This window comes from Limulus polyphemus, unplaced genomic scaffold (genome assembly GCF_000517525.1).
Source record: "Limulus polyphemus unplaced genomic scaffold, Limulus_polyphemus-2.1.2 Scaffold3190, whole genome shotgun sequence".
Classification (NCBI taxonomy): domain Eukaryota; kingdom Metazoa; phylum Arthropoda; class Merostomata; order Xiphosura; family Limulidae; genus Limulus; species Limulus polyphemus.
This window is the reverse complement of record NW_013668800.1, coordinates 27,132-54,139: the sequence shown is the minus strand read 5'-3', so window position 1 is coordinate 54,139 and position 27,008 is coordinate 27,132. Positions and strand designations below refer to the sequence as shown.

General features: G+C 31.4%; 1 protein-coding gene across 1 annotated transcript in view; it reads left to right on the top strand.

The window, feature by feature from the left end:
- Positions 1–27,008, top strand: part of LOC106468849 (kinectin-like) — a 104,023-nt gene that overhangs the window by 50,296 nt on the left and 26,719 nt on the right. Inside the window, exons 10-17 of the mRNA XM_022397209.1 lie at positions 6,196–6,260; positions 7,533–7,779; positions 9,348–9,461; positions 15,615–15,715; positions 16,510–16,547; positions 17,422–17,504; positions 19,278–19,369; positions 23,283–23,323. Of these exons, the coding sequence (XP_022252917.1) occupies positions 6,196–6,260; positions 7,533–7,779; positions 9,348–9,461; positions 15,615–15,715; positions 16,510–16,547; positions 17,422–17,504; positions 19,278–19,369; positions 23,283–23,323 (781 nt within the window). The remainder of the gene's footprint in view (positions 1–6,195; positions 6,261–7,532; positions 7,780–9,347; positions 9,462–15,614; positions 15,716–16,509; positions 16,548–17,421; positions 17,505–19,277; positions 19,370–23,282; positions 23,324–27,008) is intronic.

Sequence of the window (27,008 nt, the reverse complement as noted above, 5' to 3'; positions counted from 1 at the left end):
GACTTGCAGTCACAGAAGTAGTGACTGAGACAACAAATGAATGTATAATAATAGATGTAAACCTAACAAATAATGAATACATCACAGTAGCAGAAATTTACTGCTTACCTTCAAAACCTATTAAATAAACTAAAAGAACATAGCCAGAGACTGATTATAATTGGAGATTTAAATGGTAAAAATGAGAAATTTGGATGTTAGAGTACAATGACTAATGGAAGAAAACTATAGAAGAGTGACTGTGTGCTGTTGAATGATTTAACACCAACATGCATTTGTTCTCAGCACAATAACAGTGATATTCTAGATTTATGCACATGTTCATCTGAAGTTAGTAATAAATGTTTAAATTTTAACTAAGGTTTTGATTTAGACAGTGATCATTTACCTATCTGGTGTGTCTTCGATCTCGAACACCATCAGAATGTACCCATAACTAAATCAAAATTAAGTTACAAAAACTAATTGGAAAGAATATGCAAGTATTCTTGATAAATTACTACCGGACACAATAACAACTCGAGCAGAAAACCCATTGGTTGTAGATGAATACTTTCAAACAGTTACTGAGTGTCTTGCCAAAGCTACATATCAGACTATATCGAAACAGAATCAATATACAGTATACAGTAGATTGTAACCAAATTTGATTAAATTGTGACAACACCTAGGAATAATACATAAATAATAGATTCACATATCAAAACCCAGATAAATACACTAAGAAATAAAATACGAAACCAAATGAAGCAACCTTAAGAAGAACAATGAACACACATACACAGGCCCAAAGCAATTGTAGAAACATGTAAAAAGATTTACAAGTAACCTTAACACCTATTAAACCTATCCAACACTAAATTATGAAAAAAAAAGTATATATCAACATACGAAAATCAAGCTTTTACAGAACAATTGAGGAAAACATTTAAAACACAAGATGAACTAGACACGAAGACCCACTATTTTAATACAGTAAATGTGTACATTGAGTACAAGAAACAGATACACCAACTTCCCCAACAGATTCTATCGACAGTCAAAATTCACAACTAACAAATAACAGTATTTTGGCCAATGAGATTACAAATACAATCACTAAAACAGAAGTAGTTGTATCCATAAAAAAATATGAAAAACAAAGCACTGGGTGAAGATAGTATAAAAGCCATTCTCTTTTAAAAAGACACACAGAAATTGTTTGACCATTTAATGGCATTATTTAATCTATCCCTCAACTTAGGTTATATCCCAGCTTCTTGGAAGCAAGCAAATGTTTTTATGTTTCTAAAGGAAGGAAAACTAGCAAATATACTAGAATGCTACACTTCAATCAGTTTAACTAGCTGTACAGGCAAAATTTCAGTAAGAATAATTAGTAAGACTTTCAACATTCCTAGAGATAGCATCAAAATTACCTGAAGTGCAAAACGGTTTCAGAAAGTTTCGACAAACCACAGACCATCTAGTTAACTGAAACCATAATAGATAGTTTTAACTGAGACAAATGCACTGTCCCCTGCTTTCTCGATATAGAAAAAGCATTCCACACTGTATTGCATAATGGACTAAGATACTGACTGAAACAAGTGAAATTACCAACTGATGTTAATCATTGATTATCTAATTTCTTTGATAACAGAAAATCTAGAGTAAATGTGGAGGATGCCTACTTAGAGTATTTTACTCCTGAGGTGACTCCCTCAACAGTTACCACCAATTTACAAACAGTTCATAATCAAATAGTGGAATATTGCCAGAAACACAGATTTAAAATAAACGTGATAAAAACAAATTTTCAAAAAAAGATAAAAACACGTAGGACACAAACCTACATGGAACTCTTCTAAATACTGCCCCATCAGCAAAATTTCTTGGACTAATATATGATTCGAAATTAACATGGAGAAATCATATTAGCAAGATTACAAATAAAGTATGGCAACGAGCAAACTAAAACTAGTAGACTGTCTGGTAAAAACAACAGTACATCACCAGAAAATGTCAACAAAATCTATAAACAGTATATATGCCCAGTAATAGAATGTGTCATTCCAGCATGGAGTAATGTAGCACCATCCAATATCAATGCATTACAAAGAATACAAAATTCAGTAATTACTACAGCTTATAATTATAGAGTACCCAGAACAACAAATTAAAATTTCATTAACAATTATGCATATATACAACCAAGCCATGACAGACTCCTAGATTACTTGTTCAAGTATTTTGGTAAAAATCAATACAAGAATGGTTTATTAACTTCCATAGATCGTTATATCATACGTGGTGATGATAGTCCTAAGTATCTCTCACCACTCAGTATGTATCGTAAGAAAGTCCACCTACACTAGACAATAAAATATCACTTAGGTGAAATTACCACAGTGTATTTAAAAGGGTTTTATATGTTAGATATGCATTTCATAATGTGATTAAATGAAAAAGTGATGATTTGTCTATGGAACTGTTTGTTAGTGTTTAACGACTAAATGAAGAGAAGTGACTAATTAGCACTAAATGCTATAGTATGATATTCACGGACATGGCCCTCAAAAAAGGGGGAAGAAGGATTAATGTACATATTTGTGTCCTAATCTCGTAATATTAATATAGTATTTTACATGTAACATCCAAAACCATAAAGGACTTTAAGCAAGGGGGGAGGCCTAAATATAACCAAGTCGCACCCTACAACAGGACTAAATATCGCAGATAATATACTCATGCAGTTTTTTGTTTAATATTTTTATTTACTTTTTGTTATCTAACCTAATAAGTCAGTCTTTGCATTGTGGTTAATACTTTTGTTTAAAATATTTAGAACAATAAAGAAAAAATGTACTTGAAAAGAAACTTTGGACTTAATTACATTAGACTTGAAGTTGAAGCCTATTTCAGTAATTTGTATTTGAAAGTGTTTTTAGCACTAGTTTTGTCATGTTAATTATTATGTTGCGTCTCCACAAAACCGTTAATTTCCTTTTCAACTAAACATTGTAAAACAATATATATATCAGGAACTACAGTAGAATCTCCGAAAACTATTATAATTTATCTGGCATCCTGACTGACTACATAAATATAAATAGTTTAAAAATTCTGTTAGATGCTTAGTGGGACAGAAGTAAGAGTACAGACTTACAATGCTAAAATCCTGGGTTTGATTCCCCGTGGTTGATGCAACAGATAGCCCAATGTGGTTTTGCTCTAAAAGAAACAATTAAACTACTCTGGAGCACCAAAACAAATTGGAATCAATGAAACTGGGACTAAACATCTGCTTACTGATAGCAAACAATAAATTGTATAAAGAACCTTGTAAAAAATACATTGTTTTTTTCTATTTGTTATAAATAATCCAATAAGTGTCAGAGAAGAATAAATGATATTCTTTGAAAGACAGAATGACATGGGAGGGATGAAAACTTTTTTTGTATACAGTTACATTTATTCATTTTGGAAATTATTTTAAACCTCGCCTGTTCTTCCCATCTTAGTTGCTTTTCAATTTTACAATGTTGGTGATGTGTTCTGTAATTTAATAAGCTAGTGGTGTATCTAGAGTAGTCTAGGAAGGACCTGTTGTTACAGTTGATACAATAGTAACAAGTGTAGACCAAATGGGTTCTCTTGTTTCATACTGCATAGTTAATTGTATTTGAAGTTGGAATTATTGAGTAAGTCATTGCATTTGGTTTTTAGTAATTTTATCCTGGTATTGTTGCTCGTCTATGCATTTCCTATGGCTTCTTAAATCATTTTATAATTCATCTGTACTTCTCTGATATCCTTTTGTACATTTCATATAACTTCTTTGATTTTGTCTCTGGTCAGATTGATTTACATTAATAATTTGTTCATAAATCTTTTGTCAATTTCCGTCTCATTCCTCTTTATCTTCTCTTCATTGTTTCATCATTTCCATTAAATTTCAATCTCATTTTAAGCTTGAAGTTGAGTCCAGATTCTATTTTACTTCACCAAAATATTCCTATTCCTGACAGCAGTGTTAAATGATTTCTGTTGTTGGGTATATTATTTTTGTTTATTTGATAAAAGTGTTATGGAAAGAACAGTCTATTTAATGATACCAACAGTGCTGCCTTTACACATTCTCCTTCCAAGGTAAAATATAAATGTGTATCCCCTATCTGGCAAAATGTAAGCATTATGTCATCACTGTTCTTGTTTATTTTCACATACAAACGAAATTCTGAAACACTCAGTTTGATCATAAAACTATGTGATAATAATATAATAAATGCACCCAAATCATTGATGATAGATTACTTTACTTAGGAAAACGTTATCTTGCCGATTATGAAAATATGACTCGGATGGTCTTTTTTTTTTTTGCTGTAAAGGCCTGCAAGGCTTCTTTCAGATCCAGGTTTTGGGCAAGTCCATATTCAGTTGCTATTATCACAAGTCCATTCAATTGATTCTGTGTCATTTGTGAATTGCAAATAATTCTTGATTAATTCTTTCAGCAGGATTCTGAGAGAAATGTATATTTCCAAGTGCATAGGCACTGACTCTTGACACAATGATGCAGCCTGCTGTAAGTCATGTATTTAATATATTTCAAAGGGAATCCTTTTTGGCTTGATACACAAGGTTTTTTCCCAGTCTTTCTTTTCTGACCTTCTGCCCTTGACAAACATCATCTTCCATTGGACAACTTTCAAATGTTATAAGCTATTATTATTTATAGATTTAGAAGCACATCACATCAATAAAAATTCAACACAGTTTCTGTTAAAGATGGAAATGGCGGTTACCCCATGACTATTAAAAAAAATTAATGACTTTATATTATTGGTTGTTTCTGGAAAGATGCAGTACCATAGAAAGTATTGCACACGTAACTGTTTAAATAAATATAATAGATAATAACATTCCTCTTTATCTTCTTTTCATTGTTTCATCATTTCCATTAAAGTTTCAATCTTATTTTAAGCATGTATATGTCATCATCATGAAGTTGAGTCCAGATTCTGTTTTACATCACCAAAATATTCCCATTCCTGACAGCAGGAATATATATTTATATATTTTATCAGACATCATGGTATAATGCAAAGTGGGGGGAGTAATAACAATAATTTTAAAAATCAAATTATGCTGTTCTCTGAAACTTGTTGCCCTAGGCAATTGCTTACTTGTCTACCTGCCTAGTCTAGGCTTGGATACTAGAAATGTTTTATGTCTTCAGGGTCTACATTTACTGTAACAATAAACTTTCGGTGTTAGGCATAACTTCTCATATAAATTATATATATCCACTTGGTAATTTTTGATACTATTCTTCTGTCAAAATGCACACTCAGTATTCACAAAACAACTAATTATGAGTAAATGGTAGAAGTATCAGCCAAACTGACTAATTCATTTATTGATAACTTATTAACAGACTCATTCAGTAGCTTACTTTCTAGACTAACTTGCCTTTTATACGTGACTTGTTTCCTAAATTTTAGATTTAATTTTCAACCAGATGTTGAGGCCACACCCATCTCATTATTTTAAATTTCTACTTGGCTAAACAATAATACAGCTGTATAGGCTATAACAGGGGGGTATATTCAGGTGAACTGAATTAACTATAGAACTATAACAGATAAGTCTGCTAAACAGGAGATTTATTCATGATATGGAATTACAGATTTATACTAAAATGGTGACTAAACAGAAACCAACAATCCAAATGAACAATCTTTATTAAGACACTCAGCATAAAAACTGTGTATGTACTTGTTTGCAAGACTAAAGACTCAGTTGGATTGCATACCTTCACTTTACCTTATCTGAGCTCAGTTTCGTTTTTATGCCTTGCTTTGTCCTTTGCTCATTGATTTAGGTTTGAATGTACCTTGCATTTATACTGTTTGACTGGTGTTACCACATGACAAGTTATTCTCAGAATACATATTTGAGACATTAACTTCTAGGTATTACCTGAACATCCATTGAAGGACATCACTAACTAAATCCTTACACAAGGTTGCATTAAGCAGTGTTTTCCACAGGCAGTAATAGGATACACCTATGAATGCCATAGCTTTTCTAGTTTAATACTTTTTGTTTAGTGTACATTAAAATCACAGTGGTTTCTAAACTTAATTAGTATCCAAACTTTCCTTTATGTTGGTTTTGTAAGCTAATCATAATCTTATTGGTTATATTTAGGTTCTTCAGCAGGAAAAAAATGTTCTTGAGGTACAACTTTATAAAGCTCAAGGAGAAATAGAGAGGTTTGTATTATTTGTCAGGACTATGCATGTATACTATATAAACTGTAGTTACGCAAGTTTTGTGGTACATTCCATTGGTGACTGTCAATAGTTTTGACAGATGAAGCACGTGCTACATATGGGTACATAATGTCCTGTAATTTCTCATTTTGCTGAGCCTAGTTTTAACTTTCTCGTTACAAAATTTATGGCTTACCTTAGCTCTCCTGTTGGCATGACATTGAACCATTATGAAACATTAAGTGTTCGTTGTATAAATATTAAGTCATTATTAAAGATTTTGTAAGACTAGTAAAGTCATTGTATTTAATAATAGGATCTGTAATAGCTGTTAATAAATAAACTTTGTATTCTGAAGATTGTTTAATCTCAAAGTTTTAAGTTCAAGGGAGGTTCAGTTGAATCTACAATTTGATCAACATGTGTTATTGGGTTATACTAGTTTCAAAAAATTCCACTTCTCATCAGTAACCCTGAACAAAAAGTTAACCAAAGAGAGATAAGCTGAATCTGTATCATAGTGAAAAGTATCAAACATACTGTTGGTGTGAACGTGCTTTATAGTCACTGTGAAAAGAACCTATACACTGGGTAGGTGAAGTGAAGAAAAAGTGTCATTAACCACTGTTTAGTTCTTCACAATATATAGCTGCACAGTAACACATATAATAAACTTAGTGTTCCAAAAATTGTTTATTCTTAATGTTTAAGTTCAAAGGAGGTCCAGTTCAATCTACACTTTGATCAACGTGTGTTATTGGGTTACACTATTGTGTGTCTATAATGTGAAGGACTGACTAGTGGCCAATGACACTTTTCTTCACTTTGCCTATCCAGTGTATAGGTTTTTCTTTTAGTAACTACAAAGCACATTCACCCCAACAGTATGTTTGTAATAGTTTTTGTTTCCTTGTTGATATGTAAGTAGTGGTACTTCAGAGGTTTTCATCATCATTGTTCAAATTTGTCATTATCTTAATAATAAAAAGACCTAAGTGTGTTTTTAATGTCTGTTGTGTTTTTAGTGTGTACATGTGTAATTTTTCGGCACATTACTTCTCTGTATGGCAGTTATTCTTTCATGTTTGGACAACTTAATATTTTCTTTTTATCTTTATCAACAAACACATACTATATCTTGCATCAGTGTTTAAAAAAATTTAGACTTGCAGTAGATGTATTCATGACTGAAATTTTATTTGACAGCACTTTATTCAGTTGGAGTAAGCAGAATGATTATAGTAATAAAATGACTTTTTTCTTTTTTTGCAGTATAGCTGAAGCTGTAGGTGTAGATTATCACTGGAATGTCGAAGATATAGATGAGGAGCTAGATAGTTGTGATACAGAAGATTTAGTGGATGATATTCCAGCTCCTTATAATGCATCTTTAACTAAAAGCCTTAAATCACAAAAGATTATTTCTCGCTTTTTTAAAAAACAACCTTTTTACTCGAGTACACCATTTCGACAACAAGTGTTGAAAAGTGCATCCATTTGTGCTGAAATGAAAGACTTGGTATGTTGAGTTTAATGAAATGTATCTTTTGTTTTTCATTTTAATACAAAAAAAAAGGACATATCTGCTTTCCTGAATGTTGCTAATATATACAGGAGCATGAAAAGCCAGCCCTGGCCCCGGGTCAGTAATATCATCGGGCCCCCCCTTTCATTCTATTTATTAACTTTTACTGATTTATCATAAAAGAAATTTAGGTGACAAATTTCTTCATGAAAAAGCAGTAGTCATTTTAGCTCATTAAGTAGTATCCATTTCTAGTGAGCTTTTGAATATCCCACATGCCGGGGCCCTCAACAGACCATGAAAACTTATATTCTTAAACTATATGGATAAAAAATTTAATAGGATGCATAGTTTAATATAAGTTTTCTTCAAAAGTATTTTTATCTCTTAGATTTGTGAAATATGATCAAAATTTCACTATTTCAGATAATTTAAATTATTCCAACCTTAATACAGCACTAAATCAAAATTTATTATAAAGTGTCACTTTGAATGATATAACTCTGCAAAAAACTTAAACAACATTGCTTGAAGAATGCTAATTAATAGACAATCATCATGTCATCTATAAACAATATCATCAGAAATGAGAATCATTACCCTGATTTAATTTTTCATTGAATTCAAATACAAGATTGAATATTTTTTTATTTGTAATAATTTTTTGTCACATATTTCCATCATTTTTCTCAAAAGTATAAATTATTTTGGGGTTTATCTGGCCCAGGACCACATTCATAATCCCATTATAATAATTGTAAAATGAAAGCCTACAAATAAATATTTGGTATCTTCATTCTGCTACAAATACCTAATAATTATTACATTATTGAGTAAAAAAAAATATTTTATTAATCAGCAATTACTGTTGATCCAAGAAAAATATGTTGGAAGCTTCAAAGAGTTCAGTTTTTCCACAAAAAACAGAATCTAGTATGCGAGCTTATAGTCTAATAAAAAGCTCCATTTGATGGTGTTAATATAATTTTTCATAAGTATTCTGTTTACCATATATATAGATTATAAATTGTGCATTTTTGATTTTTCAAATTAACTGCCTTATGTTTTAAAAAATGGAGTCTTTATTTCAATAAACAATAAGAAAAATGGCTAAATTGAAGGAACTTATATTTGATCAGACTAAAATTTTCCTTGCTTTTTAACTAGTTATAATGAGTAGGTGTAACTTTAACCATTTATATTAATTACCTTCATTTTGTATTAAATAAAAGTTAATTTTTATTATGAAGAGGTAAATATAAAAAAGAATCCTTAGAAAATAAAAATATGTCATTAATCTTTTATTGTTTTTCTGCTCTTTAATGTCATAAGTAGATGTTGAAAAATTCAATCCATTATTAATTTCTATAGCATAACTGTGCTAAATGATATTATTAAGAGGTCAAAAATAAAACTTATGAACTGAGAAAATGTAAACTGTTTACCTGTGAGATAAACTGCTCTTATATAACTGCACCATTCTATTGGCATGTTTTTAATTATTTTTCTCCTTTAGAAGTTGAAATATTTTTCATATATATTAGTTTTGTTTCTTGTTTTAGATCTGTGAAAATGATAGTTTACCAACTCCCATTTGTGGAAAGGAAATACATTTTCTTTCATGTAATGAAGGAGCTGAATCACCTTTACCATGTTTGAAATCTCCTGATAAAAAGGTAATTTATAATGTTTTTCCACATTGTGTAACCATAATGTGCATTTTTACAGAATGACCCATTTAGTATGAATTAGGTAAAGAATGTAAGAATAAATTGAAATTAGACGATACTCTAAAGTAAAAATACATTTTATTTTAAGAGTACATAATAAATATACAGAGTAAATATTTCCATCATAGCCTTGGCTCATTACAAATTATTGAAGTAAAATTTTCTTTACATTCTTTTCGAATGTATCACTGCATTGATGTTTCAAGCTATTCCAAAATTGAAACTTATTAGCTACAGTTATTTTCAACTTAGTATACACTTTTAAACTTCACAAAATTATAGACTCAGTTTTTTCTTCATTTGTCATGCTCTTTGCACATCGAAATATGGATAATAGATGAGCAGTACAAATTTGAGGCCCCCCAGTGGCACAGTGTTATGTCTGTGGACTTACAACACAAGAAACTGGGCTTCGATACCCATGGTGGGCAGAGCACAGATAGCCCACTGTGTAGCTTTGTGCTTAACTTCAAACAAACAAATAAATTTGAAACCTTGTGTGAATGACATTGTAATTCTTTTCTCATTACAATGTATATTGATTTTATATACACTCTTATCTGTAAAGTTTATAGCAAGTTTGCTAGACAATTTGTATGCTTATTTATTTTCACTTTATATATGATTGTATATAACTTTGTTTTTATATTTCAATTGTAGAAGAAATATATGTGTATAGTATGATTTAAAATCTGTATAATTCTAAACATATATACTTGTATAAACAATGGTGCCAGACAAGTTAATTAAACTTAAATTTCTGCAACAAACTTCAAAGTGAAAACTTAGTTTGAGAAACGTTACTCACCTCACTGCACCACAAAGAGCTGTTATCTCATGCACACTGCTGTATGATTATCTGTGCATGACACAAGCTTTGAACAAAGCTCTCATGCCTATGCATCTCAACATGTTATTGCACCAACCTAAAAGAAGGGCAACATGTCATCCATGTGCAGTAATCCCCATGAACACAGGCTCATATTTTCCTTGGCACTGCTAGTATTCTGACATATTTATTTCTTGTGCTTCTCTTGAATTTTACAGGATTGACATTTGTTCTATGACCTTGAGTTTGTTTTCTTTATCCCACTCATTTAGTTTGTCTTTGTTTTTCCTTTGTTTTTATTGGATTACAAGTACCCTCATATATTTAACCACCTTTTGAAAGAATAAAATAAAGATAAAAAATACCAATCATTGTCTGACTATGGATTCTCAGATCCATGTTTCTGTATTTTCTGAATTCCTGACACTCCACTTCAGAATTCTTCTACTGCTGTTGCAATAGCAACCAGAGGCACCCTGTCTGTGAGTGATGTTACAGCTATTGTACATCAGACAATTGGTACTCTTCTGCCTCACTTCTCTAGTCCATTAGTCATTCTGTTTTTGTTTCTTCTGCTGAGTCTGCCTCTTCTAATGATGACTTTGACCAACTTTTCCCCTCCACCTGCCTTTGCTTCTGGTTTTTCTCTTCTTGATGAAGAACAGGTACTTACACTTTCTTTTTTTTACAACTCTGGTTACTCAGGTATGTGACATTCTTTTTCAACAGTAGTTTTTGAGTCTCTCTAGCTGCTTTGCTTCATGAACCTCCATCTTCTTTCTCCCCTTCTCAGATATGTTTATACTGATTCTTTTCTGTCCTAATTATATGCTGATCTACCTTGGCCTTCACCTCTTCAACTTCATGATTTTTTCTAATGGCTTATAATCATGATCCTTCTGTTTTCCTGAACCTCAGTCTCTAGGATCTTTCCTATCTGCTTGGGGTGCACCATTTATTTTCTCTGATTCTTACTTTATTTATCCTCAATCTCCTTGTGTTTGTCTTACCATCCTGCAACTTCTTCATTATTTGTCTGTCCTTCACCTTCTCTCAGAGGCTTTCCATCATGACCTAAACAGTTTTAATGGAGACAATAATTTCTATTTATTCACCATCTTGGCCTTGATATCATGTAGTACTCTATCTTTGTTGATGTAGTTTTTTGTTTTGGAGATTTACTTGATCAGGACTCCTTCCTTCCAGGTGTGAACCTTCCTTTATCATATCTTCATGACCTCTGTCTTGCTCCTTTTCTTTCCAATTTTTTGGAAAATTGAGCTGAAATTGCTCACCAGCAGTCTTCTCTGGATTCTTTGATTTCCTACTTTACTAGATTGTGAGTGCTCCAACAAGTTCCCCACTCCCAGTAGTACTGTGGAGTTGCCTCTCTCATGTTACTTGTTCTATTGCCCCTTCTTGTCATTCCCCCTTTTGTAGGATTGGCTGTTGTGGTTCATGGAGATGACCTGTGGACTCCTTTTGCCAGTGATTTTTGGGTCGTGCAAGTGCTTTCTTGTGGTCTGTCCATGAGTTTTTCATATACATCCTCTTCTCTTTCTTCTTGTTCTGTCATTTCTTCACTTCCCTCAAATATCTTGCTTATTCAGCATCTCCAGGAGGCTATATCCTCTTTACTGCCACGGAACCTGTTTTTTTCTACCCATCTCAGGGTTTTTATTCACATCTTTTGTTGTCCCCAAGAATACTAGGGATTGGTGCCTATCATCAGTTTATCTTCCTTGAACCTTTTTTTCTCAGAATTCCTTGGTTCAAGATGGATGGTTTTCTCAGTATATTGTGGACATTCTCTCCTTGGTTGTGAATGACCAAAGTTGATGTTTCTGCTGCATTTCTTCACATCCCAATTTGCATATCGTGCTGTTGTTTCCTCTGTTTTGTCCAAAACAGTCAAGTTTTTCAGTTCTGGTCCCTTCCTCTTCGAGTCAACCATGGCTCCTTACATTTTAAATTAAGTTATGCAAGCATTTGCTTGGCAAATACATTTTGGGTCTTCATTTCCATTATTACATGGAAAATTCACTTCTACTGGCTCCATCTCAATGAGCTCCTACGGATGCAGCCTCCCTCTTCCCTCATGAGGTGTCTCGTCTAGGTTGGCTGGTAAGAGTGCTTCAAGTCAATAAGTTAATCTTGACTGCCATTCAGTATTTGGTCCACCTGGGTGTTTTTGTTTTCAATCTCAGTTCACAAGTTATATAAGTATGATCCACTCAACAATTCCACAGTCGCATCTCATATCAACCATCATTGTGGCACCCATTCTCTTGATGTGTGTTTTCTCATTCTGGAATTTCTGTCATGGGCTTAGTTGTTGGCCTGTCATGTCCTGGGATCTTTGAATCTGGTGCAAATTGCTTGTTTTGTATGGTCCAGATCCTTCCTATAGAGTAGTATTTTTATCCTGTGGTGTTTCACTCTGAGAGTTCTCTGAAGAATGCCTTTGTGACTCCTTTCATTATCAATCTTCCTTTTTTTTTGGTGTCCAGTTCTAGACTCTGGTACTCTGGCTGTTAATGCTCTGAGGTAGGATTGGTCTCACTTCCTTCTTTATCCTTATCTTCCTCTTTGCTTTCTTCCTTGTCTCCTGCTCTTCATTTGCAACACCCCTTGCCAGGTCCTTCTAATTGCTCCTCTTTGTTCAGTTCAGTTGTGATTTTCCCACTTGTGCTGTTTTTCATCCAAGATGCTTCTTCAACCTCCCCTTTTATGGTTCCTTCTCTACTAGTCATGGACATCTGTGTTTCATGATGGGTTATCATGCTTTCTATTTCACCTGCAGAGTAACCTGTTTTATGTCTAGTTCTAGCTGGCCTTCCACACTAGACCTCTGTCAGCACAAATAAATCATTTACCACCATTCACCACTCTTTTTCACCAGGTTGTCCTACTTTGCCTTTCTCTACCTAGCTATTTGACAAAGGTTTATCTGTGTCAATGATTGATGGTTATGGATCAGCTTTTCACACAACTTTTCATCTCTTATCAATCCCTTCTCCTTTTGATTCTCCAATTCTAACAAACCTCTTCAGAGCTTTTCTTGACACCTGTCCTCCTTGCCCAATCCCTCTTCCTGACTGGAAACTGTGCTTTGTTCTCGAGGCTCTCTCTACCTGACTGACAGTTCTTTTACAGAGATTTAATAAAATTAGTTGATGACTCAAATGTTTTTAAAATGTACAATAATTTATTGTATAAAGTTAAAAGCAATAAAAAACTAAAAACTACATGTTTTGGTAAACCATGCTCCACAATCTTCAGGAGACAAAAAAACACAGGAAATTTCATATATATATACCCAAGTAAATGTACTTGTACAATTTGAATGTGTCATTTACAAAATTGATTTCCAGAAATTTACTTTTGTGGCACCAGGACCTAAATCTGTATTTAAAATCATTTTGTTTTTAGCAATTTCTAATAATTATCTTATATTTAATCCATTTTTTGACTTCTTTAGGTATTTGTACATTGTCCCAATCAATAAATATTGTGCATATTTAAAAATGTTGGAGTCATCAACTGATTTTATTACTTTCACTAGTTTCCTGTTTGAACCTCTAGCCTCCTTTTCCTTTTATCATCTGTCCTTAAAGATGTATTTTCTCCTTCTCACTTTTGGGAGATGTCATTCAGACATGTATGCATTAGAAGCCTCCCACAATTTCTCTCGAAGGGATCATTTGATTTAATATCCAGACCACTCCTTTCTCAAGAAAAACTGGGCTACCCAGTAGGATGATCAAATGTTTTCTTTCATCACTCTCCTTTCCATTTCTTTATACAATCATTCTGACCCTGATCATCTTTTGTATCCAGTTCAAACTGTTCATTGTTATCTTGCTCGAACTACCTTCCCTTCTGTAGAAACCACTATTGCTTCTACCATGAGATGCCTCCTCTGCTCATGACTTGTCATCTTCAAATTTGACTGAGTGGAGTTATTAGATCAACTGGTCGGTGCATTCCTCTTTGGGTAAGGATACCCATATACACTTTTTGATATCATCTCACTACTTTTACCTATCATCAACATTGTCTCCTGGATGAGACTGGAAAGTGAACGACATCTCACATATTTGTATCACATTACCTCTATTGAATGGCAGTTTCTTGCACTGCTGGTTTCACCTCTTTTCATTTTCCACTTTCCATTCTATTCAGAGGGTCTCATGAGGTGAGTATTTTTATTTGTTTTTCACTTTATTACCTGCTCATTTGTTGCCATTCTTAGGTCTTACTGTACCTGACCTCATGGTGGGTGCTGCCTCACAGGGAATTCTTACCCGAAATCTGCATTGGATGGTAGACTACAGAAAGTGTTAAGCCTATTCATCCCTGCTTCAATGGTATCTATATATGTTATATTTTCCAGGCAATTCAGCACTTGACAAAAAAACAACAGCACCAGTTGTGTGCCTACCCTAATTACAATAACCCATTGCACTGCCTCTCAGTATGGGACCTGATTCCAAATAATTGTTTCTGATGACACTGGTTTACACACCTCTTTGGTGTCCTCCCTCACACAAATTCTTTCCTCCATTTCTTATAGTGAGATATGAGAGAACTCTTGCTTCCCCAGTCCCAAGTCACGAAACAAGTATTTCCTGCTTGAGATGGATGCAATGTCCCACCAAGTGCCATCCCAAGAGGCTACTCCTAGTGTCATGGATGTCACAATCCATGGGCTTTTCCTTTATAATGCTGCTTTCCTAAAGGAGCTCATTTTAATAATTTTTCTGCACCACTTTCTTCACCCTATTTAATGTGGGATTCTAGTTCTAGGTGGTGCAGAGAGGTGAGTAACATATCTGAATTTAATACTTACCTTACCATGCACCCGTCCTCCTCACTTCTGGTGCATTTAATTTCCCTTGTCAAGAACAAAACTGTGTTAATGTGCTAGTGCTCATGGGGATTACTGCAAATGGAGGATGTATTGCTCTCCTAGTGGTGGAGAGTTATATTCTAATGATGATTACATCATAGGCTGGTACAATAAATGTTGACACATGTAGGGGTGGGAGCTTGCGTAAGGCTTGTGACATGCACAGGAATTATACAGCAGTGAATGCGAGATAACAGCTCTTGGTGGTGCAGAGAGGTGAGTATCTAGGTGAAATATATTTTCAGGTAAGGAAAAATGTTAACATTTTTAGCACCAATTGTATTTTGTTATTTATTCTTCTCACAGAAAACTCTTCATTTTGTAAAGTGATAAATGGGATTGTTTTCTATAAATATAGCTTACATTAGTTAAACAAGAAAAATTCAAGAATACATCATCTGCTTATTATGAAGAACCACTTTCAAGAAACAAAGAACAAGAGAAAGTTAGATTAGAAAGGTGTGTATTAAATATTGAACAGTAGAGAGCATATGCAAGAGCTCAAGATGGAGTAATATGGTTACGTTGCATGTACATTTAAATTTGATAAATTGATTTAACTGAGATAGTCATAAATATCTTGTTCCATTAACCTGTTTATGTTTTAGTTAGGCTTGTATATGTATAGAAATAAAAATCAAATATTTCAAATGTTTCATTGTGCATGGAAATACAAATAGTAGTATTTAATCATAAGTGTTAACTTGTGACTAATTTTAGTCACAATATTAAATTAAATTAAATATTGAACAGTCAACGAACAGTCAAATGAACATACTTTGAATGATTACATATACATGGAATGTGGAAATATAAAGAGTGAGAAAAATATTATAGTGGTATCACTTGTATCAAGTTATGTACCAGATAAGTTTACGTTATTTTGAAATGTATTTGAATTAAGAAATGTACAGTAAACTGAAATTTATAGACTTGTCAGTTGAAAACAAACTTATTTACACAGATTACAAGGCTTAAAAAATGCTTAGTTTACAATAATGAAAAAATATATTTGTCCTGTAGATCCACTCATTATATATACATTATATCATGTTCTGGTGGTGTAAAATGAATTTTAGTGAAAGAGCAAAAAATTCATATCATCTTTTGGTATATATATCTTATTCTTTATATAAAATTAAATAAGTAGTATTTATAAAAACGATATAATAAGTTCTTATAAATTTCTCTTATATTTAGTAGCTTAGTATGAGTTTCCTGGATGTATAAGTTTTCTTTTATCCTCATTTTAGAGTAATGTTTGTGGATCCTGATGTAGAAGACTCCGAAGGTAATTCAGCATAGCTTTAGTATTACAAAGCAAATGTATTGTGTAAGGTAGTTAGCATGATTACATGTATATCAATAAGGTTTTTTTGTTAAGGACCTAAAATAATTAAACCTGGTTATAAAGAAACGTAAAAAGTTGTGTTGTTATTGCTTTGTGTTTGCTAAAATTCAATTTTAACTTTCAGTGTACTTAGTTTTAGATCATTAATTTTACAAAGTTTAGACATGGGTATACTCTCTCTACATATAATCAAAATAATCTTTGTGAAATTTCAGTTATTATTCTACCTAATAAAATTCTGACCAATTTTTAATATTTCATAAGTTTGGAGAATACCATGATTTTGGTTCTTGAAAGCTTGGGTGGAAGTACTCTATTTTCTGCAGTTTGAAAAATGTACATTGTAAATAGCCTTATTGGTGGTGGCTTATGGTTAGAAATATACTCTTAATTAACTATTTCATTAATGATTTGATGCTTAAATTTCATTCGTTTGTATTATCTTTTTCTTTTAAATATTTAAAACTGCAGATGATGCTTATTAAAGTATCTTTGCCATTTGGTTAGCTCATTTTTAACCATAGTAACTGTTGGAAGCAGCTTGTAAATTTTGATATGTAAATAATGCAGTTATTGCATGGTTTTCAGTTTGTTTTTATTTTGTAGGCTTCATAATTTAAGTGTTAAAAGAAAAATGAAAATATATTCTTTAGCAATTTGAAAACCTTTTAACTGACATTACATTACTTGTTACACACTTGATTTTATTGACAGGGTTCATTTAGATTAAAAATTATTTAGCAAAATTTAAACTATGATATCTGTATTGTGCATGAAAAAAATCAGGATCTTATTAAAGATGATGAATTTTCAGAAAAAAAATATGTAAAATCTCCATCATCTCTTCAAGCCAATTTCTCTGAAGACCAAATTCACATTAAACCTGAACTGAAAAAGGTTAGTGTTTTATTATAGTTCTTTACCTATAATTACTTGTCTGTAGCAGTCTCAACAGACAGGTCTCTCTTTCGAGTTGTTTGTAGTTTTAGTTGTATATATTTGGTAGAATAATTTCCAGAATATTTTAAAATCAAAGCAAAAAGTTTATGAATAATGCTATTGGAAGTATTTATATTTCTGCTACAACTTGGCATTTTTGTGTACTCAGTTTATATAGTGATTAAACATTTTTTATCTCATTAATATAAAGAAAAGTATTTCAGTTACTATTAAAAAACAAGCACTTTATGGTTAATTTAAATGCAGTTTTGTTTTAAAAAGTGGATTTCATGTACATATAAACGAAGTTTTCACACGAAAAATGTCTTCTATATTTTGGGTTAATTATATTCAATAATAATATAAAATCAGTAACGATTGGCAACACGATTCCAAGTTTACAGTAAGATCTACACATATGATTAACATTTCTTGTTTTTTTATAATTCATATTTACAAAAAAGTCTTAATTAATTATTAGTAAAGGGTGTGAAATTTCAACAAATTCTACAAAGTATAAAATGATAATTAATATAAACATGAATAAAACCTATTTAAAAATGTAGAAATTTGACATTAAGGTTTCACACACTTATACACTTCATGGTTAATCACTTCAGTGAAGTTAAATTGAACAAGTAAGTCCTAAGATCTTCATTAAACAGCAGATACAGAAAATATTAGAATAATATGAGCATGGACAGCAAAAGAGAATAAAACTCAAATACAAATACACAGTAAAAACAAAAAGGTCTGTATATAGTAAAGTTGGATGCAAATCAGTGTTGTAGTGGTCTCACTTTACACTGCAAAGTACTAAATAATAATTAATATACAAACAAATAAAACCTTCTATTGAAACATTTAGGAATTGGAAACTAAAATACTGTTTATACCTATATTGTGGACAATATAGGTAGAGAAGCACTTTTTCGTTAAAGATGTATAGAATTTGACCAAAGATAATAAAGTATTGTAGTTTTAGAATTCTTATAAAATAGCATAGTAACAGAGAAGGAATTATTTTTAGGTGGACAATCTTACTGAACTTGTACATGTAAATATTTAGCTGTTTAGGTATAGAAGAGAAAACTGAAAATAAAGAATACTGTCTGAAAAGTGTGGATTAGTTATATCATTATTACATGTAGTATATGGTATACTGTGATGTATTGACTGTTAATTTTAGCATTATTCTCAGTATATTTTAGTTATTTAAATAAGATATTCCCATGCTTGGAATTTATCATTCCAAATCTTTACAATGAAATGTACAAAACACTTCTTCATAATAGCACAGGATTTATTCAAACTTATAATCAAAATCTACCTACTGCAAACATTATGTGATTTATTGTGAGAAAGTTTGTTTCAAACCTAAGATCTGGAAACATTTATTTCTAACCTAACTTATACAGTGGTAAATGAATATTTAGTAACATATAGATAAAGCAATGAAACTAACTAGTGTTATAATCAGTAAGTAGTAACCATTAAAATCATCATATAATGAAAACCTATGCATTTTAAAATAATGTGTATCTTGAATTTAAAATATCAAACAATAACAAAAATATACATTGCCACTTTTAAAATATATATGTATTTCCTTAATCAGTGGACACATTATTTATTGTTAAATTTTTGTCAAATGTTTAAAGGTTTTTGATATATTGTGTGTTCTATATACACTAAGTACTGAAAAGAAATTTTATTTTAACTAATGGGTAGAATCCAGACAATAAGATTATGTATGGAAACAATCAAAAGCTTATGGAGATTTTCCATAAAGAAGTTCTTCGTGTGAAAAAGATTTTGGAAAGGTGAGAATGCAGATTTCATTTCATTTTCTTTTTTTTTTTCTGAATTTAGTTTAAAAATTTAACAGTCGTCATCATGAAATGTCTTATTTTATAAGAGAGAATACAGACAAATTTATTTCTACCTTTAAAAATATTTGTATTTATTTTAAACACTATCATGAATAAGTGAATGAATTAAGTTTTAAGTATTTTTAAGCATAATATTATCTCTAAGGACTGCAGTAATGGGAAGTTGAGATTTTTTTATTGTAGGCAAACAGTGGAGAAAGATGACAGTTCTTATGTCCTAGAAGTTTTGAGGCTTTGCAAGAAATACTAGTTTGTGTGATTTATATATTTTCAATGTGAATATCTATATATATATTTGTAAAAACTACTTCCAGCCAAAAGGATTTTAATTTTATTTGCAAATATTTGCATATGCTGATAACAGTTATCAGTCATAACAATATTTCTTAGATACTGACAATATCAAATGAACTCAAATTATTTCAGTTTGCTATAAATTACTGTCATATAATGTAGTAGACAACTAAGCAGTCTTTCAAGAAAAGAACTTGTGTTACTCAATTGACTTCTAAAACTCGACTAATCTATCTCTTGATTCCTTCAAATATTACAGTATGTTTACTTTAAATGTCTTTCCAGCATTTATCAGTCACTCTTTCCATCAACAACTTATTTTTGTATCCACAGTGTTTTGACTTATAATGACTTCAGTTTTTATGGTAATTTGTTCTTTTGATAAAAAGCACAGTTATGAAGAATAAAATGACTCTAAACTATATTAAATCAACTTTTTCTTGAACAAGTTACTGATAATATTTTTCTTATCTGAAAATGCAACTATGAAAAGGTTTTGTGCAGTTGACTCTCACAGATGGTAACATGGTTTTTGTGTAGTTGACTCTAACAGATGGTAACATGGTATAAGTTTGTGTTTTGGAACATTTTTAATATTTCTTTGAATGTTAGGAGAGTTACAGTTGAAAAATTCGAGTTTTAATAATTTGTAACTTCCCATTGTTTCGTGAAAACTTTTTAAAAATAATAACAGTAATGTAGTACTTTTATATATATATATATAGGGCAAGGGAGTCCCTTCTCAATATTTCTGAGGCATATCACTAAATATATATAAAGCATTTGAACCTGTTTAGCTAATGAAAGATTTAGTAAACAGTAGAAACATCAAAATAATTCATGAAGAATGAAGAAAATAGTAATTACCATGATTGCAAGTATTACTAATAACAGTTTTAGCATGTAACTACTCAGACATAAGATTAGTATTTCTGCTTTATCTAGTTTATTTATTTATAATAGTTGACAATTGTAGTTTGTTAAGAATTTTAAAGGCTTGAAATTCTTATGCACAAAATATTTATAATTATTATTGTAGTAACTGAAATTAGGTAAATTCTAAATATTTGACTTTATACATTAGTAATGAAGTTTCATCATTATATTTGAACTTTCAGTCTAAGTTATAGAAAAATTATTAATTTTAGGAGATTGTGAACTACTTTAAAACTGCATCAATGTTAATGTGAGCGTAGAGCAGGATTAACTTAAAATTAAATTTAACTACTTGAATTATTAGGCTTTGTAGTTCTCTTATAAGTGATGGGTTTTCTTTTTTTTTTCTTGATTGCATCATTTCACCAAATGAAGTTTTTATTATCATCATATGCCACAGTTACATAGTTAGCACTTAGTAACAAATATTGTTAGCTTAGCTCTTTCTTCCTCTTTGTTTGATAAGCATCAGAATGTATTATATGCCTACTTGCATTTCTTCTTCAATATTGATAACATTCTTAATAATTTTCATTAATAAAAATGTTTTTTGTAAGTATTTTGTATCATTGTGTGACTCAAAATTTCCTTTTAGATTTTAAATGTTACATTAGTGTTTTAAAGTATTTATATTCTGAATTTTTAGCCATCATAACTTTGTTATCACATAATAATCTCAAGTATTTCACATAATTTAAAAAGATGCTTAAAGTAAACATTAAGTGATATATAATAAGGTACAAATAAGTTAGTTAATTAAAAATAAGTAATTGCAAATTATATGTTAAATAAAATGCAACATTTTTTCTTCTTAAAACAGTAATTGTAATATTTTTATTTATATAACTTACATATACTTAAATAAAAGTTAACTGTTCATAAGTTCAATTTTAATATAGGTTTTAATGAAAAGTAAAGTATAGATAGCAAAATATGTAATGAGGAATAAAATAATTATTAAACAAAATGTATGAACAAACAGAAATTCATAAAATCGTAGAAAGTACAAAAATGTATCATTTTGGTCAGCAGATGCAAATGCAGAACCAAATGTAATAGCTATTAGAGGTAAGCAAACAATATATGAAATTCATATTTATATAATATCAAAATGTATCACTGTTTGCTTTTTTAATTTACAAGGGTTGTAATATTAAATGAATAACATTTTTATAATAATGTTGTATGTACAGAAGACTATTACTTAGTTGTAAGAATTATAAAAGTGGTTAATTGTTTCAGAAAACTTTTCACAAAGGATATGTGAAGACTATATTTAGACCGAAGCCTAATGGCAATGGGCAGCTGTATATTGTAGTACTCTCATTCAACAGATCAGACAATCAGGTAGAGAGGGCCTTCACGTGTTAGCATGCTCCCCTTGCTTCTATACACTAGAGAAGAACCATTTCTTTAAGATAAAATTATGGTAACCAAATCTTAAAGTTTAATTGATAGGTCAAACCAACAGAGCATAACATACAAAGACTTATCAGTGGTTTATTATTGTTAATATTATATACTTTATATCAGCATGAGAGTATTGATAATGTTCAATACTATTTGTTCTTTATAAAAAAAATTATAGAATTAATATAGTCAGGGATAAAAGTATTGTGTCTGCCTGCAGCTTTGCATGTAAAAGGTTTACAGAATTTTTTAAATTTTGGTAGTATTTATTATACACTATAATACATAAGAATGATGATATTTTGAGTTTGTTGTGCACTGATGTTGTGAGAAATCTGATACTATTAAAGTTTAAGCATCTCAATGCATTTGTTTTTCTGCTACATAAAGAAATGAAAAATTATAACTATTCAATAGATGTGTTATTTCTAAATATCTTATATTAAAGCTAATTCCATAATTGTGACTCAGTAGTGATGAAAGTATCGATAAGTGTAACTTGCTGTGGTGATAAAGTTTAAAATAATTATTATTGCAGTTACTGTGGAAAATTATTGTAGTGATTATACATGAACTGGGTTAGAGACATTAAAAACATTGGTAAAATGCATCAATGTTTTCAATAAATCTTATGCTTGAATGCCCATTGAAGAGATAAGAAATAGTTATGGTAATTCACACAATAAAAACAGTTTTATTCACTGTTTAAGAAAGTGCTATGTAGTATGTTTTTATATTATGTTTTAACTCAACAGCATTTAATACTTGAAATATTGTACTTATTGTATCAAGCATAGGTTGGCCTCATGGTAGAGCTCTGAATTTTGGAACTAGTGAGTCTGGTTCGAATCTGTGCACTACCACAAGATATTCCCCACACACTAAGCTGTATGTAAATTATAAGAATGACAGTAAATTCCCGTAGGTAGGTGGTAGAGTATTGCTGACTGGCTGCCTTACCTCTGGCCAGTATTTCAAAATTAGGGACAGTAACAGATGGCCTCAGTAGCTTTGTTATAAATACAAAAATACAAATACTTATTGTACCATCAACTTCCATGACTTGTGATCTTTAGCAGCCTTCTTCATTAGCCACACAAGTCTTTTTGAGCTTCGGTGATTTTGTTTGACTTCATAATAATATTCAGTTTTTTTCTATTTAGGATTTTGTTATTTAATTTTTTTAAATCTTTATCACTTTTAGTCTTCAAGCTGAAGCAGCAAGATTCCTTGGAGTCTACCAAGGTTAGAGATTTTGTACATTTGCCTGTAATACTTAGAGAATTGTATTTAATGTATAACATGTGTGATAATTTTAATTTTTGCATCTCATGCATGCAGTATTTGAACCTTATAATTGAAAAGGTTAACTCCCTGACTCCTAATGAGGCACTTTTTAACAACTTATTTCTATCTGGTTAAACATTGTTCTGTACACTTGGATGTTAATTATCATGCCTATATTTTAAGTTATAAAAATATTAGTGCTATGTGCACAGTATTTTAATAATACTTCATTCATAGTTTAATATATTAAAATGCTTAATATTTAATGTATATTTATTAAATTGTTTTTATCACTATTATTTCAAGTTTCTTCTGTACTTTTTATCCTAAATATTTTTCAAAAAACAGTTGCACATTATACATGTTTGTTTGTAATTATTTTTGTATTTGTTTTGGTGAGTATCATTACCAGATGAAGCATTATATAACATTAGGTAGAGATGTTTAAACCCAAAAACTTGGGCCCGGCATGGCCAGGTGGTTAGGGTGCTTGTCTCGCAATCTGTGGGTCGCTGGTTCGAATCCCCATCACACCAAACATGCTTGCCCTTTCAGCTGTGGGGGCATTATAATGTGACGGTCAATCCCACTATTCATTGGTAAATGAGTAGCCCAAGAGTTGGCAGTTGGTGGTGATGACTAGCTGCCTTCCCTCTAGGCTTAAACTGCTAAATTAGGGACGGCTAGTGCAGATAGCCCTCGTGTAGCTTTGCGCAAAATTCAAAACAAACAAACAAAAAACTTTCTCCATTTGAAGCAATATAAAGCTCCATTTGGTGTTATTTCTTGTTACCAACCTATGGATGTAAGCTGATGATAGCTGATATAACTTAAAACTGTAGTTTTAACTTGTCATGGTGTGAATTTTTGTTACGTAATGTAAATGTCAAGTTTCTCATTACAACTAAATAACCTAATGTTAAAAAAAACACCAGTGGTATTATTGATAGGAAAGCCAGGTGGCCTCAAACACTCTTTTGAAATGAATGGTTTTAAATATATGTCTCTAAATTTAAACTAGTGAATTCAAAATTTTTTTATATTTTTGGCCAATCAGAAAAGGAACTAGTTAAAAATATATGTCAAACTTAATGAGGTATTGAAAGTATATTTAGAATTACTACAATGTGATGTCCAAGCACATTTAAGTACTATCTGAAGTTCGAAAATTTTACCAATACAAGTTTAGAAATATAAAAAATTACACTAACTTTACTACATTTATAGGGCCTCTTTGAAAACATACAAAAGGACAAGGTTTATATAGTGATAATTTTGGCCACTATTTGAATTTCTTTTTATTTACTGTATTCACATTTTTACACATATTTTGAAGACTACAAAAGCATGGGCATTTGCAGGGGTGGTAAGAGGGGACACTCGCCCCCCCCCCACATAAATGAGAAACATAATTCTTTATGTATTTGTTCGGCATATGAATTTTTTATTCAATTCACAATTTCACACTACTTTGCCCCTCCCTGGAATCTTATCCATAATAATGTCACATTTCGCCTACCATGTATATTAAATGTTCACATTCAATCTTCTGTCAATGTTTGATTCATCAAAATTGATGATTGTCTCAGTATCATAAATACCTTCAGGTATGGAAGCTGATTTTGTGAGCTGTTTGAGTCTCAAGAACAATATTACTGATGTTGTACATGCCAATGACAACTATTCATGTGTCTACACATCACAGACAACACCAGGCTAGTATAGGTGGGTTACTCTGTCACACCAAATCCAGAGAGAGAACACATTATTTGAAACATGACAGAACTGAATTTTTGGCAAGGAAAAGACCATCCTTTTCACTATTGACCTATAAATCATACAAACATACTAAAGTAGATGTTTCTACACGTGTGGTATCACTTGCTTCAGGTTATGTACACTCAGCATCAGTGACTATTAATATTCTTCAAACAGCTGTGGTAAGTTTAAAGTTGATTCACTTGCATCAGCCTTTTAACACACAACAACCTATTTTTAGCTAAACTTTCAGATACTGCAATCCGTTTGAGTGTGTTGTATAATTTTGACAGTTCATGCATGCACTGTAGTACAATAGAATCAGCTTCTGTGTTCTGTGTAGGAACAAGATTGATAGCAGTTGCACGGATCACTGACAATTCCCACATAAAAGTCTCTGAAAGGAATCTTCAGGTTTGTAAATACCATATGGGTTAAGTAGCTATTTCTGCTTTATGTAATCATGTATTACTTCTACTGCCCAACACACTTTTATACAAGCCCTGATAGAATGACATCTGGGTTTTTCACACCTAGTTCATGAAGGAGATACAATGCATCTCTAAATCTTCTATCCATACAGCCATATCACATGGTTTTAAATGTTTTCAACTTAATTTTGGAATATGTGTAGAGCATCTGCTGTATCATTCCACCCATTAGCAAGATATGGACCAATCAGTAGATGTAACATCATTATTTCTACAAGTGGCTGCTACTTCTGCATACTTACTTCACCTTTAGAATGCAGACTTGGAGCTAGTATGGAAATCATTGTGCTATTTTTGTAAAAGATTGTGTGCAAGAGGATAGGTATGGTTTGATATCAGTTGTTGGCAGCTGATTTGTCAAAATCCAAAATATAAGAGAAACAAAATTGCTCACCAAAGCAAAACTAGCTGAGTGTTTTGCTTTCTTCAAAGCAAAAGTATTTTCTAAATACAGAATTGAAGATAGAATTCTGTCACAAAATGCACTTTGGAGTTAGTTTAATAAGAAAAATTCCCAAACAGTTTCTTAGAGATTTTACATAGGTATTCTTCAGAAGTGGAAACCTGAAAAACAGGTCACCAAACTGAGAATTTGTCAGTACAGTCAGATTAAAGTATTCCTCATCAGTTTTTGAGACTTATCAGAGTCTATTGCATATAATTTTCTTTGCTGCTGTTCTAAACGTAAATCAATCTTAACTTACAGGGAGATTTAGATCATTTGATGCATTGGGGCAATAAATGGCAGATGATGTTTAACTATCCAAAATGTAAGGTGGTGCATGTAGGTTTTCACAATTCAAATTATTGTTATAATTTAAATGGGAATATGTTAAATATTGTGGTTGAAGAAAAAGTCTTGGTGTTGTAATTGAAACATCACTTAAGTCATCTAAACAGTGTTTGTAGCTAGCAATAGGGCTAATGGGATTTTGAATAGCATCTATAGAAATACTGAATACAAGACAAGGGATATTATTGTTTCACTGTATATATCACATGTAAAGCTTCATTTAGAGTACTGTGTACATTTTTGGGCTTCCTTATTCAAGAAGGACATTGCATTGTTGGAAAAGATTCAAAGAGCCACTAGCTTGATACCTGGGATGGTGAGATTGTCATAAGAGGAGAGACTAAAATCTCTAAACTTGTTTTCTCTGCCTTGAAGAAGAGTCAGAGGGGATTTGATTGAGGTATTTAAGATTATTAAGGGTATTGATAATATAGATCCATCAAACTTTTATGTGTTTAGCAGTGAAAACAATAGAACAAGGGTTCATAAATTCAAATTTTGGCAGCGTAGGATTCGTTTGCAGTTCAGACAGTATTACTTTTCAAACAGGGTGGTTGGCTTTTGGAATGAGCTGCCTTCAAGGTTGGTGGAGGCAGAAAAT